Source organism: Epargyreus clarus, unplaced genomic scaffold (genome assembly GCF_041222505.1).
Source record: "Epargyreus clarus isolate Ecla_fem2 unplaced genomic scaffold, WU_Ecla_fem_2.2 ptg000006l, whole genome shotgun sequence".
NCBI classification, from domain to species: Eukaryota; Metazoa; Arthropoda; class Insecta; order Lepidoptera; family Hesperiidae; genus Epargyreus; species Epargyreus clarus.
In genome coordinates this window covers 11,103,681-11,124,558 of record NW_027332214.1, presented here as the reverse complement: position 1 = coordinate 11,124,558, position 20,878 = coordinate 11,103,681, and the positions used below count along the sequence as shown (strand labels likewise).

General features: G+C 36.3%; 2 protein-coding genes across 5 annotated transcripts; both read left to right on the top strand.

Annotated features, from left to right (window-relative positions):
• Positions 1-83: 83 nt before the first annotated feature.
• On the top strand, positions 84-19,713 carry CD98hc (CD98 heavy chain). 4 transcript variants are annotated; one of them, XM_073074070.1, is made up of 13 exons: positions 9,212-9,524; positions 9,833-9,940; positions 10,146-10,342; positions 11,441-11,616; positions 13,243-13,443; positions 13,968-14,163; positions 14,444-14,613; positions 14,928-15,121; positions 15,768-15,922; positions 16,944-17,051; positions 17,521-17,639; positions 18,488-18,625; positions 19,494-19,713. In XM_073074070.1, the coding sequence occupies exons 3-13, from the start codon at positions 10,268-10,270 to the stop codon at positions 19,591-19,593; spliced, it is 1,632 nt and encodes a 543-aa protein (XP_072930171.1). In that variant the 5' UTR covers positions 9,212-9,524; positions 9,833-9,940; positions 10,146-10,267; the 3' UTR covers positions 19,594-19,713. The 4 variants fall into 4 exon arrangements, with proteins under 4 accessions (XP_072930169.1, XP_072930168.1, XP_072930171.1 ...); XM_073074068.1 differs by lacking the exons at positions 9,212-9,524; positions 9,833-9,940 and adding an exon at positions 84-339; XM_073074067.1 differs by lacking the exons at positions 9,212-9,524; positions 9,833-9,940 and adding an exon at positions 5,700-5,862.
• On the top strand, positions 1,245-2,050 carry LOC140742538 (uncharacterized; the record flags this gene model as incomplete). Its single annotated transcript, XM_073073439.1, has 1 exon — positions 1,245-2,050. A coding segment is annotated over one exon (702 nt), but the record flags the coding sequence as incomplete, so codon positions are not given.
• Positions 19,714-20,878: the final 1,165 nt, after the last annotated feature.

Here is a 20,878-nt window from a genome sequence, read left to right as displayed (position 1 = left end):
CCCTCTTTATTATCTGTTATATAAGGGCGTGTCAATTGGTTCGTCTTAATTCAACTGTTTCATTCAGTATTCAATCTGTTCATTCAATTCTTTCTAAGAATTTCAGACATTCACGGACAGATGGTGGTTACTCGAAGTGAATAAGGAAAATATATTTGTGCCATCTAAGATAATTACATGTTGGGTTAGGTGAGAGTTTAGGCACGTGGATTCGAAATAGGTTTAGACAGTAATCAATCATGGCAGAGCCGCGGAAAAATCATCTCTCCATAGATGGTGGGCAAGTGAAAGACGACGATCATGTCGCTTCCTACAAGCCCATACCAGACTCCGATACAGGTAAATCTTTAATTAATTGTCCTGTTAAAAATACATTGCAACAATGTTTCGTACATTTAAAGTCAGTATCCAAGCTTTATAGCCAGATTATTTAACTTTCTTTGTCCCATTCTAAAGTAACCTTTATTGATAAAAGCTCACATTCCGTCACGCTACGTCATAACTTAGCGCCTCATTGTTGATTTTAGCGACTCTTATCATTTGACATTTATCATTTAAAACAAAAGTCAATTTACACAAAAAGTAGGCACATAAAAATCACATGATACTGATAATAATTTGAGGTCATACACTTCTGTACATTTACATTCATAAGATTGTTATTACGGTTCGATACTCGCACGTAACGTAAAAAGTTGTATGTAAATCTTTTTGGAGATTCATACAATCCTACTATGTTTCATTCAAAACTTGCTAATAATCCTATTTTTTCAACGTACTATGATTTTGAATAACTTTGTAAGGGACAAACGGTTCTTCCAATTCGGTCGGGTTATAAAGCGCTTTCATTGGACGATCGCAGCGGAGTAGTCAGCGCCATTTTGTGATAGTTTCGCTGACTGATGTAATGTTCGCTTCGTTTACATCAGAACATTTTTTAAAATTGTTAATGAATAAATAATTTTATAAGTTTGTGACCTGTATATTCAAGGGCAAGGCATCTAAACAATAACGCAAAAGCAATCGGTTAATTATGACAATGAGTGATGTTTCTCTTATATTGGGACCTGAGAACACTTATCTTCCTATCATGCATTTGATTTGTTCCGGAAATTGTTAAACCAATTTATATTGTATCGCGCGGTCTCTGCGATATCCCTATTATATAGATTGGTCAATTGTGATCTGTGTACTCACAGCGGTGGATGTAGGGGACATGTGGCTGAAGACTAAGAGAATCATGACTGGAGGTTTTATTTTCAGCTCATGATATTGAGTATTTTGAGGCAGACAGTGAATATATCCAGTTGAATCAGACGGAAGTTATGGAGGCAATAGATGATTCCGATGATCATTGGGATCGGGAGAGCACAGGCTTGATGTTGAATTTGTATTTACAAAACATCGACAAGTTTAGGAATCCTAAGATAAAGAAGAAGAATGTGTGGCTGGACATAGCCACTGCGGTAGGGAAGGGAGCAGAGAGCTGTGACAAAAAGTTCAGAAATCTGAAAATGACTTATGTCCGATTATTAAAAAAGAAGAATAAGGATGGACCTGCAACATTCAAGTGGCCATACTTTGATGTTTTTGAGGAGATATATAATGTTGATGGGGGATACCAGCCAGAAATACAACAAAAGATACAAGACAGCACAAATGATAGCATAGCAAAAGCATTACTATTAAGTGCCTCAACTAAATTTGAAGAGGTTCCGGAGAATGGTGAAACATCACAAACGCAGAGCGAGGAAGTAAAGAGACGGTTATCACGGAAACGTAATGCAGAGTTTAGAAAAGCAACAATAGAAATGCGGGATAGACAACGGGTGGTAGAAGGAAAGTTAGATAGACTAATTAGTATAGTAGAAGAATCAAACAGCATCCAAAGAGAACGAAATAGACTGTTCCAACAGTTTCTCGATAAGTTAAATCATAGTCATTGAAAGTTAATTTTAATTTGTGTGATAGATATTAAAATTTTATTGTCAATTTGGTACTAGTTTTAAGTATTTATAACTTTATTAAATACAAATAATACATGTTTAAAGTTATTTTTATATCCTATAGGTGTAAGGTATAAATATGAACTTGTGTGATCTCAAATTGTAAAAAAATCTGTGTTATGTAAAGAAAAACTATATAGTTTTATAACATTATAGTTTTTATAAATTAAGTGTCTATTGTTGCATTATAAAAAATAGTATTTTTAAGAAATTCAACAAATGAGTACATAAAAGTTGTGTAATAATAAAATTAGAAGCTTTTCAATCTATCTCGTATATTGTAGGTACAAAATATCAGTTTGTCTTTGATTTCGTAACAACTACTTATTTCTAAGCTGATAGGCGTCTTTATTAAAATTATTACAAGGAAAACCCCGCGTGGCAATTTACTCCGCACATAGTACCTAGTTTTCCTCTATGAACTATATGAAACACTAAAATGTGGTGGTTAATACTATTCGGAAAACAATACACTTATTTTAAGCCACGTCTACGGCGCTATTTTTACACGCTTTATATTAGCTTCACTTGTAAGTTTGTCAGTGAGTAACTCCGTTTTTCAGTAGAAAGAGATCAACATACATCCTTATCTTAGCCTGCGTGTATGAAAGAATGAAATAGAATCCTTTTCTACTTTTTAGTTGATTTTATCATAAAAGCGTGGTTTTTAGTTTTTTGAACTATATTTATTACATTTTATTGTGGTTATGAAACAGCGCACCTTATAACGCATTTGATATCAAAACACCATTATAATAATATTATATTCAATGTGCCAAATGAAAAATTCGAAACTACTTAATAAAAGCGACAAAAGTCAACGGTGTTCGAGTACGAATTACATACACCTTACGTCTATGTAGTAATTGGCCACTGCCACCTACGGACGTCTGATCACCCTAGGTAGAATAAGGTTTCCTAAAGCCCGCCATAAATACCTTGCTACTCCTGAGGATTAAGTGGGAACACCTCATATGTCTATCTCTGTTACCAAATCCTTCAAATAAGAAAACAGCAGCGTTTGACACCAAGTTCTGTTATAAGGCAGAAGTAAGTATAGTAAAGTATTCGTTCATAAATTGAACTAGCACAAAAAAGTAATAACTAACAAAATATAATTTTGATACTTCTTCATTACAAGTGTTTTATTTTGTAAAAACATCGAAAAAAAAATTTTTTTCTTACGTTCGCTGTAACCATAATTTCTATTAGTCGAACTACTAAAATGAGAAAATTAAACATGAGTCAGCACACACACACACACACGTACACACAATACATGAGACAATACAGTGATAAATGATCCAATGCTGATGGTACAGAATTCATATTTGTACACCTACGCACACATTTCGTATTATACTGGTATCTCCTTGTATTATAATTTTGCAATTAATTTTACTGATTAATGTTTATTGTTTCGCTCTATTTGTGGGGAATACGATACACGATATCATATAACAAAGTATTATATTTTACGTTTATTAGAACTAAATGAATGAATGAACTACTAAATGATCAAAGAATTATGCATGAAGTATTTAGTATGGACATGGAACTTGCTGCTCACTTTACTATGAGATCTAAATGGGGGCTTCCTTCACATGGTTTCACTAGATCAGTGTTCCTCAAGAGAAAGTCGAGAATCGCAACTTGCGATGCCCCTGAGAGGGGGGTTGCTAGTTATCAGGAAGCCTCAGTAAAATAAGCAATATAAAGATTCTTTATTTTTAATTGAATCTAATCAAATTATTACAACGAATAAAAAATATATTTGGATTTGTTATGGGTAACAAAACAAAAGTTAGTAACAAAACCTCTACTCTTCGGGTATGGGGTCACGAAATGTTTTCAAGTACAAGTGGGTCATTTCATGAACAAGATTAAAAAACACCTGGATAGTGTACCCGTTAATGAATACGCCTCATAAGTACCTACATCGTCTAAACCAGACAGTAACTTAATACCTCTGCTATGAGGTAGAAATAGATGGGTCTATGTTGCCGCCATAGTAGAATCACGTATGATAAACGTGAAGTTTTGTCAGCTAAATAAAGTTTGTCATACGTAATACTTACAAATAAATCACTTGCTATGTATTATTTTTTAATTTTGGGTGGCGTTTACTCAAGTGCGCGAAGTAAGTATGCATAATTATGTTACGTATACAGTGTACACCCTTGGAGTAATGTTGTGTATTATAGTAGTCTTAGCTTAGCTTAATAAGTAGAGTATTAAATACTGCTGTAATCTGGGGTTGAGTGGTGCGATAGAATAAAGACGCTTATCGAGATGTGAACTTAGGCCGTGGGAGTCTGAACGCTTTTGTGGCCTAACTCTGCTAAAAATTTAATTCTATCTAGGATTGAGTAAAAATGTCCATGAGCAGTGACCATGACCACTAATTAATAGGAGCACTGTTACACGTCGATTACTTTAGTTAAACACCATTTATTCAAAGGTACACATATGCAAAATATAAATACGCACAAAGGGGCTATTACTGTATAGTATTATCTATCTAGATATGTCCTAGGTTACCAAAACTATCAGCAGTTACAAGTAAGACGTGGTTGATTTTCTCCATGTAATCTCGCCAAAAGCGTCAATAAAGAGCTGCTCTTTCATTCCCTAGCTGGCTCTTATCTATATTGTATTTATGTGTGTTTTTCTCTAATGTATTAGATTGACGGGCTTCTTAGCAGGGGTTGTGAATGGCGGCTACATACATAATACTACAACTTTTGTAATATTAACCCTTTTAATAACATACATTAGTGAAACGATTTATCCAATTTTATCAATTTTAATTAGGATATTTCTTTTTTATTAACTGAAAAATATTTACAATTATAATTAAACTTACAGAAAATTAAAAGAAATAAATTAATCTATAAATATAAAATAATCTATAAATATAAAATATATATTATTTATTTGTTTGAACATTTACACTGTACACAGTACACACAAAACAAAAAAATATAGGAGAGCATGTAGACATTATAGGATATGATGACTTATTTATTTTTAAAAATCTATTGAATTGTTTAAAACATTGTATTTATGTTAACACTACATTACTAACAAATAAATAAACATCATGATAGTAATTAAGATTGAAGACTAATTAATGATGTACCTCTACCAATCTACATAGAGCAGCATGATTGAGAATACAGGACCTTTACCAGTTGTAGGGACCTAGGGAGACCAGTAGATGACAGGCATAATATGGAGTTATAAATTTCAGTTGTTATTTTATTACATAAAATCTTATTCTGTTTCTTATAATTTTACTTTGTTATACTACTTTTAATGGACAGCTGCGCCTATGTAAGACGTGATAGTATCAATTTGATCTTTGTAAACTTTTTAAGAAACTACCATTTGAACGTGTAAAACCCTCTTTCTGGCTAATAACAATAGTGTGAAACGCTGCTATGTTTTGGTTTGAAAGGGGAGGTTTAGGGTAAGATAAGACATATATATTCGAGGCATTCCAGCATTGGCCTCAGGGGTAGCGGCGCATTTGTAGGCGACCTCAACATGGGCGGCATTAGTTACTCTATGAAATATAATGTGGTATATTATGAAAAAAAAACATTTAACGTTTTTGAACAGTATACTTTATTATGTACATCGAACCAACCTTTGAAAGTAATTTTCATTTCTGTTCATACAAAGTATTTCGAAAATACTTTCGTGTCACAACCCTAAGTTATGATCGTTCCTAATGGAAAGTATTGGAAATCCATCCAGTCTTATGTGACGCCAGTGATGGTACGCTGCCATTCAATCGCCGGCAGTCATACTGTGCGTTTCTGTGACCGATTACCATCATACGAGGGGCAAAGTAAGTTTAATAATTTTATTTGGCCCTTTATATAAATAAATTGGACTATTTTCAAATTTGTGATTTTTCATATTATTTGTGTGTGTGACTGGGTATAGTTAGTCATTTTTGTTTTATTTTTCGAGGGATCTTAGTATATTTTTTAGGGTTCCGTGTTGTGTTTTATGTACGTAATGTTGAGTGTTGTATGTATGTTGTGCGTTGCAGTGTGCTCTATTTCGCATTTTAAATTGGTTTCTTTTATAATTGTAAGCAATTAAAAATCAGTATTAATAATATTCAATCAATTAATCCGGTCTCCCAAGATTCCTTAAGTTGCGTCAAATGAGTTGTTATTGTCGTGCAAGGGAATGTGAAGTATTTTTTTATTTATAAAACTGGTTATTATTTTTTTAAACTATTGTCTGTGGATATGTATGCGTGTGGCTTTAACAAGTTTAATTGAATTATTAATCAAATCACTATTTAGATTTGTACTTAATCATTTACTAAGTTATTAAATTTCCTTTTACTTGGTTGTCTTTGTATTACTATAAAAATCTGCCCGTTACTCTGGAGATCAGCGATCTTAAAAGATCTAGATTAATTATCATACAAAAGTTCGTATTATAATAACCCTTTCTTTAAATTACTACAAACTTGTAGAAATCTATTTTCATAGTAGTTTGTCCTTTAAAAGTAGGTCCACAAAGTAAATTTATATAAAAGAGACAAAACTTATAAAAATCATATCTATTTTTCATAGTAGTTTGTCCCTTAAACAAGTAGTAGGTTCACAAAGTAAGATTATAAAAAAAAAAACAGAAACAGAATTAGTCTTTTTCTCACAAAATAACAACCAAGAATATTGTTTTTATTTTGCGAAATGCTTTTTTTCGGAAGCATTTCGCAAAATAAAAACAATATTCTTGGTTGTTATCTCTTGTTGTTATCAGATCTAATTTTCTTTGTCGACCACGTGTTAAAAAAATGAAAAGTCAATTACTAAGAGCGTTTATCAGAAAATAGCGTAATATGTAGTTCACTACATTTCAATTTACGTGATGACTGTTGCTATTAGTGTGTAGACCTACTTGGGTAAACAGTTCCTATATTTTTAATTTTCATACGTTGTCGTGTGTCAATGATTATTGATGTGCTAATTTTGTGTTCTATTTTCGACAGTGTGTACCTACCGTGTTGTATATTTAATTATTTGTTTTTTGAAGGTAACGTTAAAACAACGAATTTAGGTGTGGCTATGGCATTGGGTGTATGGAAATTCGGTATTAATTCTTAAGAAACGCAAAATAACTATTGTGCAAATATTAAAGGTAATCTTTTGTTAAGTACAATGTTTTATACTATCGCAAAACTACACGCTTTTAATAAATTAATTGTATTAGGTGAAGGAAATTTGGATCCATTATTCAATTTAGTTCATTCATCCAATTAAAGTAAATTGTTCCCTTATCTTTAATTAATTGTCGGTAAAGTTTTTATTTTTGATGATAACGACTTCTCAAACTCAAATCTTAAATTTTTAGCCCTTTGTATAAGTAATAATAATGACTATCATTAATTGCCTAGAATTAGGACATTTCTAACCTCTATGTAGATATATTTCTGGCAGATACGACCTCGATAAATGTACCGATAACCAAAAAAATAACGACAAATAATAAATGAGAATGAAATAGGTTAATTACCTCAATTAACAACTCTCTTAGTCGTTATACAATTTTAAAGTTGGTATTTATGAATTAATAACGTCTGTATTATTATGATTAATAAATATTATCTAATTCCAAAAAATATACTAGCCATATAATGTAATTTTAATTGAATTTGTTTTGGGATTAGAGGTTATTGTAACTATTATATTATTTTTTTAATAGCAAGAAATACTATATCGAAATATCATAATATCACGACATATTTTTTATTGTTTTAACAGTCAATATAGACACAATTTAGTGAATGTCGTAGGCGTAGATTTACGTAAGATCGATATAACAGATGTATTACAAGAAAGTGTCTTGCAATAATAGTCTATTTGCTCAATCAGAAGATAAGCGGGTTTTAATCACGGAGTGTAGGCCGCGAACAAAAAACTAATTAAAAATAACACCTTTCTCGGAACGGCGGAGTGCGCATCGAAACTGGGATCTTAAATTGCAAAAGAAAGCAAAATAAAGCAAGCTTTTCGTGTTCCTGTAAGACGAATGATGTATTGCATCATGTTATTATCCGTTTGTATTAAGTATCTGCAGGATGATACAGGGTGGATCAACTTTACAGACTGATGGCAATTATATTATAATGATTTTTGTTTTACTTCAGTATAAATATTTCATTTTTCATTTTTGTACATCTTAGTACGTTTTAGATTCACTAATAAATCCTCTTTCAAATGTTAAAAACGGAAATTATGGCGTATTTTTAGCACGCTTTTGTTTTAACTAGAATTTCGCCTCTTGAGACATTCATCAGGCATGACGTTAACGCGTTAATATGTGTAATTGGCGAAACAATTTACTTTTAAGGCAACATAAAAATGACATGAAACATAAAAAATGTAATATTGACTACTTTACATAGGTCTGCTTGAACCTTTTTTCTTGGCGATAAGCACTATCTTTACACTAAATTCAGATCTTAAAGTTGCCCTGCCATTGTCTGTGTGTGCAATGTGTACAAGTAAATAAAATAAAATGATACATATCAACATTAAATAAAATTGATCATCTTGTATCTACCCGTGGGGCGTCTTTGGAATGTGATGTACCGCTGGGATACTTCATTTATCGTCGAACTGTTTTTATGAAATGTGATGAATTGAAATGAAATATTGCGTCAGTTCTAATATTGTAAGCATCATCTTGAACTATAAATATAATTATTTCACTAATTTCACTCAGTTTGATTAACTTATTGAATAAACACATTGGTCGATGTACCTAAGATTAAAGAAATGATGCAGTTTATTTCTCTCGAGATACGTGAGAAAACATTCAAATGTACTAGGAATATTAAAAATACAATTTAACAAATTTCGAATACGTAATTTTATACAAAGCGGTTAACCCAACATAAATAATAATATTCGCTAATCTTTAGGCACATTATATGAGATCTTAATCAGACGTTCTCCATACTAGAAATTGTCAAATTTCGACCTTTTGTCTACGCTAATATTATAAAGAGGAAAACTTGGTTTGTTTGTTTGGTTGTAATGAATAGGCTCAAAACCTACTGGGCCGATTTTAAAAATTCTTTCACCATTCGAAAGCTACATTATCTACAAGTAACATAGGCTATATTTTATATGAAATATATTTGATAAATAGATTACAAGGTTTGCCGGGTCAGCTAGTAGATAATAAATAGATCGGTTATTTGCCGATTTCCCAAAGCAAAAACCATATTTAATAATACCGAACTCCCATTTCCTGGAACGTCGCTACATCAGTAACCAGTTAGGGTCATGTTTTTGTTAATCGTACACATATTTAACTGCTATATAACAGGAACTTAACTCGTAACTCAAGTTCACTGTCCCACCAGTTGGAGGGCGGTCGTGGCTTGAGTCAAAAGTGGGAACCGTCATTTCGGAAATTATGAAGCTTTAGTTAGTGTTGGAGTGTTTTCACATATTGCATATATTAGTTGTTTGTTAATTGGTAATCGCCAGATTTAAGGTTTATAAATATTAAGGTAGGAATTTTATTTGTGGGGTTTTTAAACTGTTATTAGTGGAACTGTGGACCTTACACCGCGGTTCAATACGAATTGGGGACTCACTAATATGGGGAAAAAGTATTTATTGGGCACTAAACTTTACTACTGGGTTCTAAGAATAAAATTTGATAATGTGAAACAGTAGTTTCACATTATCAAATTGTATTTTTAATTTCAGTTTTCTAGTAAGAAAACTCGATAATCTTTTACTTTTATTAATCAAAAATATAATGTAATTTGTCATCTGTAGTATAGCCCTGTGTATTAATTAAACGTATTTTAAATGTTATTTAAAAGATGATATTTTAAATTCAATATTTTATTGATCGTCATAAATAATTCATATTTAATGTGAAAGGTAATTATTATTATTATTTTATAATTAGAAAACTAATTACCTTATTTAATATAGGCTGGTCCAAGCTGATCGTTTAAGATCAACTTTTTTAAGAATTATTTTAACTATAATTGAGTATTTATACTTCAATTGATTTTTGATAATTTATTTGTGTATTAATCGCTTGCTTTTGAACTTATTCTCAAATCCTTAAATGACTACACAGTCCCGGAGTTCCGGACGTCCAAGTCGAGCCTCAGCAAGTCCAAGGAGAAGGTGTCAGCGGACGGTGCGGAGGAGAAGCTGCTGTCGAAGGAGGACGAGGCGAAGATCATCACGCGCGTCGACATGGCCGACGCGAAGTACGTGGTGGGTGACCACCGCAACGGCGACGCTAAGATCGAACTCGACGCTAATAAACGGGTGAGTTTTTTTTTTATAATATAAGAGAAGCAGACGAGCATGCAGTCCACCTGATGGTAAGTGGCTACTGCCGCCCATGGACATCTGTAATTAACCCCAGATAGGATTAGATATTCCTACCTGAGGTCGGCCACAGATGCGCCGCTACCCCTGAGGACTAAGCTGGAACGCCTCGGAAAAGTCTGTCTTCCTTACCACACGCTTCAAACCGGAACACAGCAGCGCCTAACACTGCTGTTATTAGGTAGAAATAGGTGTGGCGGTGGTGCCGCCGGAGTCGAACCACAAAGGGTTCTACCACCTTCAAGTGTACATTTTATAAAGTTCCGGTAAAGTTACGTTAGGAAGTAAAAGAGGAAAGTATCAGCGGATGGTACTTAGGGTGAAGGCTGTTCTCGAGGATGAAGTGGATATCATGTAAGCATGTGGTCGGCGGTGTAAATAATGTGTGTAATTCTTTGTATACAAAAACATGGCTTTACATACAAGGACAAAGGTGGACTTAATGCTGAAAGAATAATCTGCCACTCGGATTTTAAGACTGTTTAAGTATTCTAAATTTAGTGGTTAAACTGATCACACGTGATAACTTATCAAATATCAATAGTTTCTATGAGTAACAAACACGCATGAATTAGCCACTGTTGCAACAAATAGAATTTTAACTCTGCTTGTTCGTCACAGGCGCATTGCTATCTCTGAAGATTACCGTGGGACGTCCATAGATTAGTAAAGATTGCTTACTCCTAACCGGAAAATGTAACCAGTTTTGACAATTGAAATTGTCCCTGTCATCTATTTTCGTGTTTGAAAAATATTAAAAAAAAATAGTTTTTAGAGCATTTACGAATGACTCCGCACTTTTTCTTAGATTTTGAGCTGTTTTGCTCCACTTAAATGCACATGTGGGCATTGTTCCGCGTAAATTACACCATGACAGTCGGAGACGTAATGGGAAAACAGTCTGCCATTTTACGTATGTGTTAGCAATTTGTGGCTTCCTTCAATTGCATGGCGGTGAGATATCTGTACTAATCTATGGGGACGTCTATTAAATGTGGAATAATGATAAAAAATGACATGTAAATATCTCCACAGCAATTCACCGGGCTGACCAAGGAAGAGTTGATGAAGTACGCGGACGATCCGTTCTGGGTGCGCCTGCGCTGGTTCATGTTCATACTGTTCTGGGCGCTGTGGCTGTGCATGCTGGCCGGCGCGATCGTGATCATCGTGCAAGCGCCGAAGTGCGTCACACCGCCGCCGCGCACTTGGTTAGTGTTCTTCTTTTTTTTATATATAATATAGGAGTAGTGGTCGAGCATGCAGTTCACCTGATGGTAAATGGCTACTGCCGCTCATGAAAATCTCTAATTTTATTTATTTTTTTTCCATTTAACTCAGACATAGTCCATATTTTGTTAGTATTTACATTGTACTTAATAACCTATGTTAGTGGAATTTATCATAATTCTAAAGAAACAAAAAATAATAATTAATAACAAAGAGAACAATACAACTAAAATTATCAATCAACGTTATCAACCCCAGATAGGATTAGGTATTCCTATCTGAGATCGCCCACATGCGCCGCTACTCCGGAGAACTAAGCTGGAACGCCTCGGAAAAGTATGTCTCCACACTCTTCAAATCAGAACACAGCAACGCTTAACACTGCTGAGTGTAATTTGTAATAAGATAAGTGCAAAAAAAAGTTCCCCAATCTGACCTGTGGACCTGCTGACCTGTGTGTGTTTTTTTTTTTTTTTTTTTTATAATATGAGAGTAGCAGACGAGCATGCAGTCCACCTGATGGTAAGTGGCAACTGCCGCCCATGGACATCTGTAATCAACCCCAGATAGGATTAGATATTCCTACCTGAGGTCGGCCACAGATGCGCCGCTACCCCTGAGGACTAAGGTGGAACGCCTCGGAAAAGTCTATCTCCCTTACCACACCCTTCAAACCGGAACACAGCAGCGCCTAACACTACTGTTATTAGGTAGAAATAGGTGTGGCGGTGGTGCCGCCGGAGTCGAACCACAAAGGGTTCTACCACCTTCAAACCACGTTCGTGTGTGTGTGAGGGTGTAAACCATAGTCCCCCCGACTATGGTTTACACCCTCATGGTGGGTGGAAACCCGATACCAAGCAGTGGGAAGAAACTATGTCAATTAATTGATAATAATTAATGTTTATAAAACGCTATACTTTTTAATTATCTGTGACTTCAACACGCCCTTTCATTTATTCCCCTTTCCATTTTCTATTTCCCTTTTCGTTCTCATTGACTCTTCTGCACTCTCGCATCTCCCTTTCTCTCCAATACAGGGACTAATCTTGCTATTTTCTCTATCCTACATCTATATTTTTCTGTTTCTATCTTTACCTCGCTCTTTATTTTTTTATACGTCATATAAATCAAGCAAGAAAGCGGATGAACTACCCGAGGAGTCGAGTCGTATTATCTATCTCCCCTTATCTCTTCCAATATCTTAATCATGAATAGATCTTTAAACATACAAGTTAAGCATTTACAAATATTAACTCCAGTCGTTTTTTTTTGTTGAAAGGATGAACATTATAGATATATATTGTTATTAAATTATCACCTGAGCTAGTGACATGACAGTGTACTGTTAGTGAAATAGTAATAAGTGAACATTATAGAGCACAAGAACAATGTGTCTACCCCCTTATGTGATAAAACAAAGAAGTGCAGTATCAGAGGACACCACCTACATTATATGATTATATTGCAGTTTAAGTTAGCGTAGAATTACTCGATAGTCTTAAATTAGGCTAGATTGTAATTAATAATCATGAAGTACCTTATTACTCACTTGGTTCTTTATACAAACAAAAAAGAAAAAGAAATATCACCGCCTATTTTAATAGGTACGAAAAGGGACCCCTGGTGGACGGGGGGTCGTTGGAGGACTACACCGAAATTGAAGTGGACCTACCGCAGTTGCAGAGGGCGAAGGTGGCCGGCATCATCGCGTTCACCACCAGGGAGGCGTACGCGGTGCTCGACGACCCCACCTGGATCGACAGGTTCAAGAAGTTTGTGGACAAAGCCAAGGAGTATGGTTTGAAGTGAGTGGCTCTTAAAAATATATCAATTTTAAAGAGTGATTGGGAATAGTGTCTGAATAAAATCTGGATTAGACGATACATACAGCTGAACATAATAATCTCCTGCTTCTTGAAATTGGTAATAAGTGTTTTAGTTGCAACTAGAGAAAATTCAAGATGGAGCGTCTTAGTAAAAAAAAAGAAACAAATCTTTGGTGGTCCCTTAATCAACAAATGTGCCTTTGGCGTTATAAATAAGAATAGTAAAAGTTTAGCGGTTTTTTTTATTCTTGTAGATTGCTATGCCGTTATTGCTATTTGATTTGTCGCCGGGACAAATTACAGTTGAAATGAGAAGATTTTCAAATTATTCTATAACTAAAATCGAAAAGGGCTAAAAACAACTTGTTATTGATAATTTTGAAATTGATTACTATCGTTGTGACGTGACGTGGGCATCAAAATGGCGACGTGCGTCTAGTGAATTCTTGTGAATAAAAAAGATTCTCAATCTCGTTTTATTTTTGATCGTTTGATTTTTTAAGGGTCATCGTGGACCTAACGGCGAACTACGTGTACAAGACCCATAAGTGGTTCCAGCTGAGCGAGAACTCAACTGACGCTAACTCTGAGTACCACGACTACTTCATCTGGAGGCCTGGTACAGGGTTTGAGGCCTCGGCCGGCAGTGATCCAGGCTCCAGCGGCGACAAACCACAACCTAAGAAACCTAATAACTGGGTACGTATGGAATGAGAATTCTTTTAAAGTTCTAAAATTGTCAAGTTTGAAGACAAGTGACTTATATCCGGTTTTGGACAGTTTAAAAAGAAAGTTATTGTTTTCGGGTAAATGTATAAAAGAGATGCATTTGGTCTACATGATGCTGTAAATTGACAGCGAGTTGATAGTCATAATCACGCTTGTATGCATGGTCCGAAACTTATAACTAATTAAATTTTATGCTCACTAGGTGCACACTAACATAAAATCGATAAACATACAAACATTTTTCATTCAGGTGTCAACTCGGGACGAGCCAGCGTGGACGTATAGCCCGACGCGTGGTGAATTCTACCTGCACCAGTTCGGAGCGGACCGACCCGACCTGAACATGTCCAATCCCAATGTGGTGAAGCGTTTCGACGCCGTGCTCGACAAGTGGATGAAGGCGGGCGCGTACGGTGTCAGGTGTGTTGTGTTATTATCGTCTGTTTGGGTCGAATGAAGTGGATCTTAGATGTGCTGTCAATTTTGAGTTCTAATTTGATTTTTTTTACATAGACGTAGTTACTAAATAACGTTTTCTAATTTATTGATCGACTGTGATTCTTTGCTTCTAATAGTTATTGCGAACTGGTTAATTACTTGGTTTATTTAAAATTTATGTAACTGTCAATTTAACTGACTTTTCTACTCTTCTGTAAAATTTATATTTAACACTTCTCATACTTCAATTTGTCAATTATCCTATCTTTACGTAACGTGTTTACGTTTATGGGCAGGCTACGTCACGGCCGCGAGCTGCTCGTGGACCCGAAGATGGAGAACGAGCTCGAGAATCCGGACGTGAAGGGCGCCGTGCACACCCAGTACGCGTACTGGCGGCACAACCACACCAGCGACCGCGCGGAGCTGCACGACCTGTTCGCGCACTGGGCGCACCGCGTCGACAACGCCAGCAGCGCGCCGGGCGCCGGTGAGTGCGGGGGGTCACAACCACACCGGCGACCTGTTATGTCGTCATGTATTACTATTTAAAGATTTAACCTATATTACGTATTACGATGTTGTCTCTATGGAGTTAATAAGTTATGACTATTTAGAGTTGTTCGTTTGGTGTGCTTTTTAAACTATCCAGGTACGCAGTCTGATTTTGAAGACGTGTCACGTTTCAACAATTCTGTGCATTATATTCTTGTAAATAAGACTATTTTCTATTATTTAAAGATTTTATCAACCAAATTTGTCAGTTTTCCTACCTCCATTTTCAAATAACGTACTGTAGGTAAACCAATCTACCAAACCAATAAGTTGGTGGGTAGGCAAATATTGATGACCATAACTGTCATGTTTACGTGACAATTTTTACTGAGACGCAATGTTTTGCGTTTTCCTATTTCGACTATAGAAAAAAATACTAGAATATGTGTTCGTTACCCTCTGTATTTCTTGTATCTGAAATATTTTTCTTTCAATAACTATGGTTGTCTGGAAGAGATCGCTTTTACGTGATAAGACCACCTGTTGTACTTTTCATTATATGTATGTTAATATTTGTCATTTATTAGTCGGTGTACAATAAAGCATTTTTGTATTGTATTGTATTGTATTCGTTTGTCCAGGTGAAACGGTGTTCATGTTGGCGGAGAAGCCGGGCCGCGCGGCGTTCGAGTCGCCGTCGCTGCGGCCGCCCGCCGCCGCCGCTATCGCCGTGCGCGACGCCGCCGCCGCCGCCGCGGACCTCGCGCGCCGTCTCACCCGCTGGCCCGCGATACAGGTACGCATAATCTTACAGGCATATATCGCCGTCCTTCCCGGGGCCGCTGGCTGGGCGGTTCGAGATCCCACTCTTGCCGCCCGTAACCCCGGAAGCCCCCTTTTAGTCGCCTCCTACGACTGGCAGGGGATACCGTAGCCCTATTCTGGTCTCGAAACTACAGGGACAAGGCATACACTCCTAATATGCTATTAACATACATAAGCATAGATTACACACTCCTAACAAGAAAATGTAACCAGTTTTGACAATTGAAATTGTTCCTTATCTATTTTCGTGTTTGAAAAATATTAAAATAATGTAGTTTTTAGAGCATTTACGAATGAAACGTTATTTCGCCGCACTTTTTTTTCGATTTCGTGTTTTTGCACCAATTAGCTGCGCATGTCGGCATTGTTCCGCGTAAATTACACCATGACAGTCAAATTGTACAATGTAACAAAATGGTAAGAATACCTCTTCAACTTATGTACCTAACTAAAAATGATAAAATTTATTTTTGAAAGTTTTTTATCTGACTATTTTTGTGTTCACTCACACTAATGCAAAGCTCATCTTACACATCGCGGACTATACCTCTCTATAGTACTCTACTAAGATTCTCTATTCGACGAATGTTATAAATCTGTTATATAAATAGTCGCAATATTGCCAACCGAATTAGATTAATGGAACATAATAACTGTAGATGATGTAATATTTTATAATTTTCATTTTTTTTTAAATATTAAGGTTTTATACTGTTACATGACAAAATGGCACAAAATTTAGTATTTTTTGCCTGTAAAAGGAAATATTGGATATAGGACTAGCTGCATATTGCGTTCGTTGAATAAACTATTACGTTCGTTACATTCGTTGAATAAAATTATTTTCTAATAATTAAATGTGAAATAAATAGCAAATACCTCTTAGGTTTATTTACCTATATCCCAACAAAAACGATATAATATTGACTGAAACTGCAACGTATTTAAACTTATTTAACCTTTTATAATAATGATAATGCATGTATTCACAGCTGACGTCTGACGATGATGTTAATCTGGAGCTGGCGTCATTCTCCCTGTTGCTGCCGGCCGCGCCCGTGCTCGACATCGATCAATTCCGCAATAGGAGCAACGCTGAGGTGAGGCATTGTTTATAATATAAGTACACCTAAAGTTAAACGTGATAGAACTTTTCGTGGTTCTCTCGCGGCGATTTTGTTTTTAACAGTCTATCACACCTATTTCTGCCTAATAACAGCAGTGTTAGGCGCTGCTGTGTTCCGTTTTGAAGGGTGTGGTAAGGGAGACATACATTTCCGAGTCCTCAGGGGTAGCGGCGTATCTGTAGCCGACCTACCACGCATTTGAAGCTCGTTACACGTGCCTATGGCACTTCTCTAACTTCTTCTAATTTTTCTAAACAAACTCGCGAGCTTTCAACCGCTTAAACTTTTGTTGTTGGCGCACTGATAGATACAGATCCCGTGTGACGTAAACCGATAAAATTTGTTACTAGCAGAAACATCCAACGAGTATAAAGAATATATACTCACAAGTATGCAAGCATTCTATCCTTAGGCTTATTGTGCTTATCTTGTTTATTTCTAGTTGGATACGTTCGCGCAGCTAGTGGACCTGCGCAACGACCCGAGCGTGCAGCACGGCGAGTACGCGGTGCAGGCCGTGCCCGCGGCCAACTCCACCGACCAAATGCTCGCTTGTGCCAGGTACGATATGGATCGAGTTACTGTCCCTGTAGTTCCGGGAATAGAATAGATAGGGCCACGGTATCTCCTGCCTGCCGTAGGAGGCGACTAAAAGGGGGGTTGCGGGCGGCAAGAGTGGGAGCTCGAACCGTTCAGCAAGCGACCCCGGGAAGGACGACGGTATGTGTGGTCGCATTGTAAACACTACATGGTGTGGGAGAAGCGAAAACTGCTCCCTCAGGGTCCGATCGGGGCATCGCGCTTGGAGGGCTCCGGTTGTGTTCCGTCGGAGATCCCGGAGTTCTCCAACAAACTTTCAAATCCTAATCTGAATAATAAAATCATTATCAAATCATCTGAATAATAAGTTCCGGCAAAGAGAGGTCTTTCGAAGACCGAATCCTCCCCATAATCTCTATAATGTTTGCAATCGAAGCTATAAAATAGGAAGTACGCGCCAAACTGCTAGTCCGATCTGAATATAGAAATGAGTCGCGTCGCCATAGCAAATTGTATGACTACACCTGCTCGCAACAACTTCGATTAGTAAAGATTACTCGCTCCTAACAAGAAAATATAACCTTTTGATAATTGTCACTGTAAACTATTTTCCTGTTTGAAAAATTAAAAAAAAAATGTAGTTTTTAGATCATTTACGAATGAAACTATATTTTTCCGCACCTTTACTTCGATTTCGTGTCTTAACTGCGCATATCAGCATTGTTCCGCGTAAATTACACCATGACAGCCATTGAATCGCTGACAGAATTGTCAGCAGTTTTAGGTCATTTAATGGCTTCCTTCAATTACAAGGCGGTGAGATATCTACACTTAACAATGCATTCATTAATATGTATGTGTGATTGCAGATGGAAAGCGGGCAACAAGGGCTACCTGGCGGTGTACAACCCGCAGTGGGAGGCGGCGCGGGCGCGGCTGCAGGGACTGGCGCTGCCCGCGGACCTCACCGCGTTCCACCCCACGCCGCGCGTCACCGCCGAAACGGGGTCAGTGGCCACAAATCAAATCAAATTTTTATTTTGAGACGTAACAACGTCTTATAATTCGATGGAGCCGGCTGCACGCACCAAAAAATCATGACTCATGTGGCGTTACTCGCTCTGAGGCGTTCCATTTAAGGCTTGAAGTGCAAGGGAGAGCGCGGAACGAGCGACAGAGGCACAGTCGGCCTCCGCGTATTTGCCTCCTTTTTATCCATATAAAATATCTATCAAACAAATAAAATTAAAATTTTCTTTTGAAAAATGCAACCATTCCATCAGTATTTTCTTATGACGTTGTCATGTTCAACTATCGTCGGTAAACCGACTTTACAGACAACCGATTTTTTTTATTCAAAGTAGGTTCTTTACAGAGCATTTTTTGAATGTCAATACAATTACCACCACTTCACAAGGTGTTTCGTTATGGAGAAGAAGCGGCGAAAGAAATTCCATAACACACATCTTTTTTGAAAAAAAAAAAAAATTTTTATAATGTTAAACTTAACCTAATGGTATATGTGGAGCTGGAACTACTTCAGACCACACCGTTTTGTCAGTCAAGTAACAGTCAGTCATTAATCTTATCAGATGTTGATTATAAAAGTCTAGCAATGGCCACTCACTATCAAGTGAATTGCATCGTTTGCTATTTTAATATTATTAAAAAACCACAATTTGTCACCCCCACAATTTGGGCGAATTCAACGACACCTCATTTGAAATCCGTCAAGCTGTTCTTTCTACGGAGCATACCAAACAATGCAATACATATGCTCGAAACATATTACCCTTCTAATCGAGTAAAAATCGATTTATGTCTTGCATTTGGCTCGTTTCTGTGAATTAATGACGATCTTCTTTCCTTATACAGGTACACAAATAACAAGATGGTGAACAGTGAAGAAGTGATGGTCCCAGCAAGGTCCACGGTCATATTCTCATATGTGCCCAAGAAGGAAGTGGAGAACTGAAGAATCTCGGAATGAAGAATCTTTATATGCTTTATGTCGCATTGTACACGCGACATACATTTGTTTTGCATTTAATTTTACAGTAAAAGACGCGAACAATATATTAAAAATTGAGCATTTTTTGGGCTTTTTATTTTTCATGTCTAAATATTGTATGAGAATTGAAAAAACGGGCCACGAGAAGATATAAAAAATAATACCCTGCGTCTTGATTCCTCAGGTTTGTTGTCATATAGGTTTCTTGCCGTAAGAAACTGCAGTTGATTGGATTCATACACCTTGGAAAGACTTCATTTAGTGTTATAAGAACACCTTTGACGGTGAGCATAATTACGGTATGGCGCCGTTTCCTTATGCACCACATATACGATTTGAGTATTTTTTAGACCACACTTTTTCCTTTCCTGTTTTCTGTATCCGTAATAAGCAATGATAAAATATATTTTCAAGATGGGTTATCGCAATCGTTTGCTGCGTAACACTTGAAGAAATTCATATAAGCAGTACAATACAGCAGCAGTAAAAACAGTGTCGTGGAAAATAGGGCTCATACATTAATCTTCTTTTTTTCGAATATAAATTGACGTCAGCAGGCTTGTGACGCCATTTTCTCGAATTAAATTTGAATAACTATAACGCCATCTATTGGTACAGCTCTAATATCTTAGTGTTACCATCACAGAAAAAAATCAATATCTTATGTCGGTAAAATAATATTTCTATATTTACAATACATTTTATTGCGTGTACGTTTTTTTAAAGTTACATTTTGATATTATTTTCATTTTTAAAATATGATATTTAAATAATCATGTCGACTTTATGGGACTAGGTGGAACAGGTTCAAGGACTAGGTAGTACAGGTGAGGCGTATATACTGGAACAGGTTCAGGGACTAGGTAGTAGAGGTGAGGCGTATATACAGGTACAGGTTCAGGGACTAGGTAGTAGAGGTGAGGCGTATATACTGGTACAGGTTCAGGGACTAGGTATGTTACCGGACTAGGTAGTACTTATTACAACTTATAAATATTCGATCCACCCTCTCATTCCGTCTCATTTTGTAGCTTTTAAATAAAACTAACGTAATCCGCACTCATTTATATCTTAACTATCGGTGATAAAAATCTTTCAAATTTGAACCTTATTTTAATGCGAATAAGAGTAAAAACTAATAAAACATGAACTCATGGGCTTGCAAAAATATACTTGTCCTTTTTAACTACACCTAGTCGCTGTCGGATCAAACAGATACTCGATGCGAATTAAGTATGAAATGTCAAAT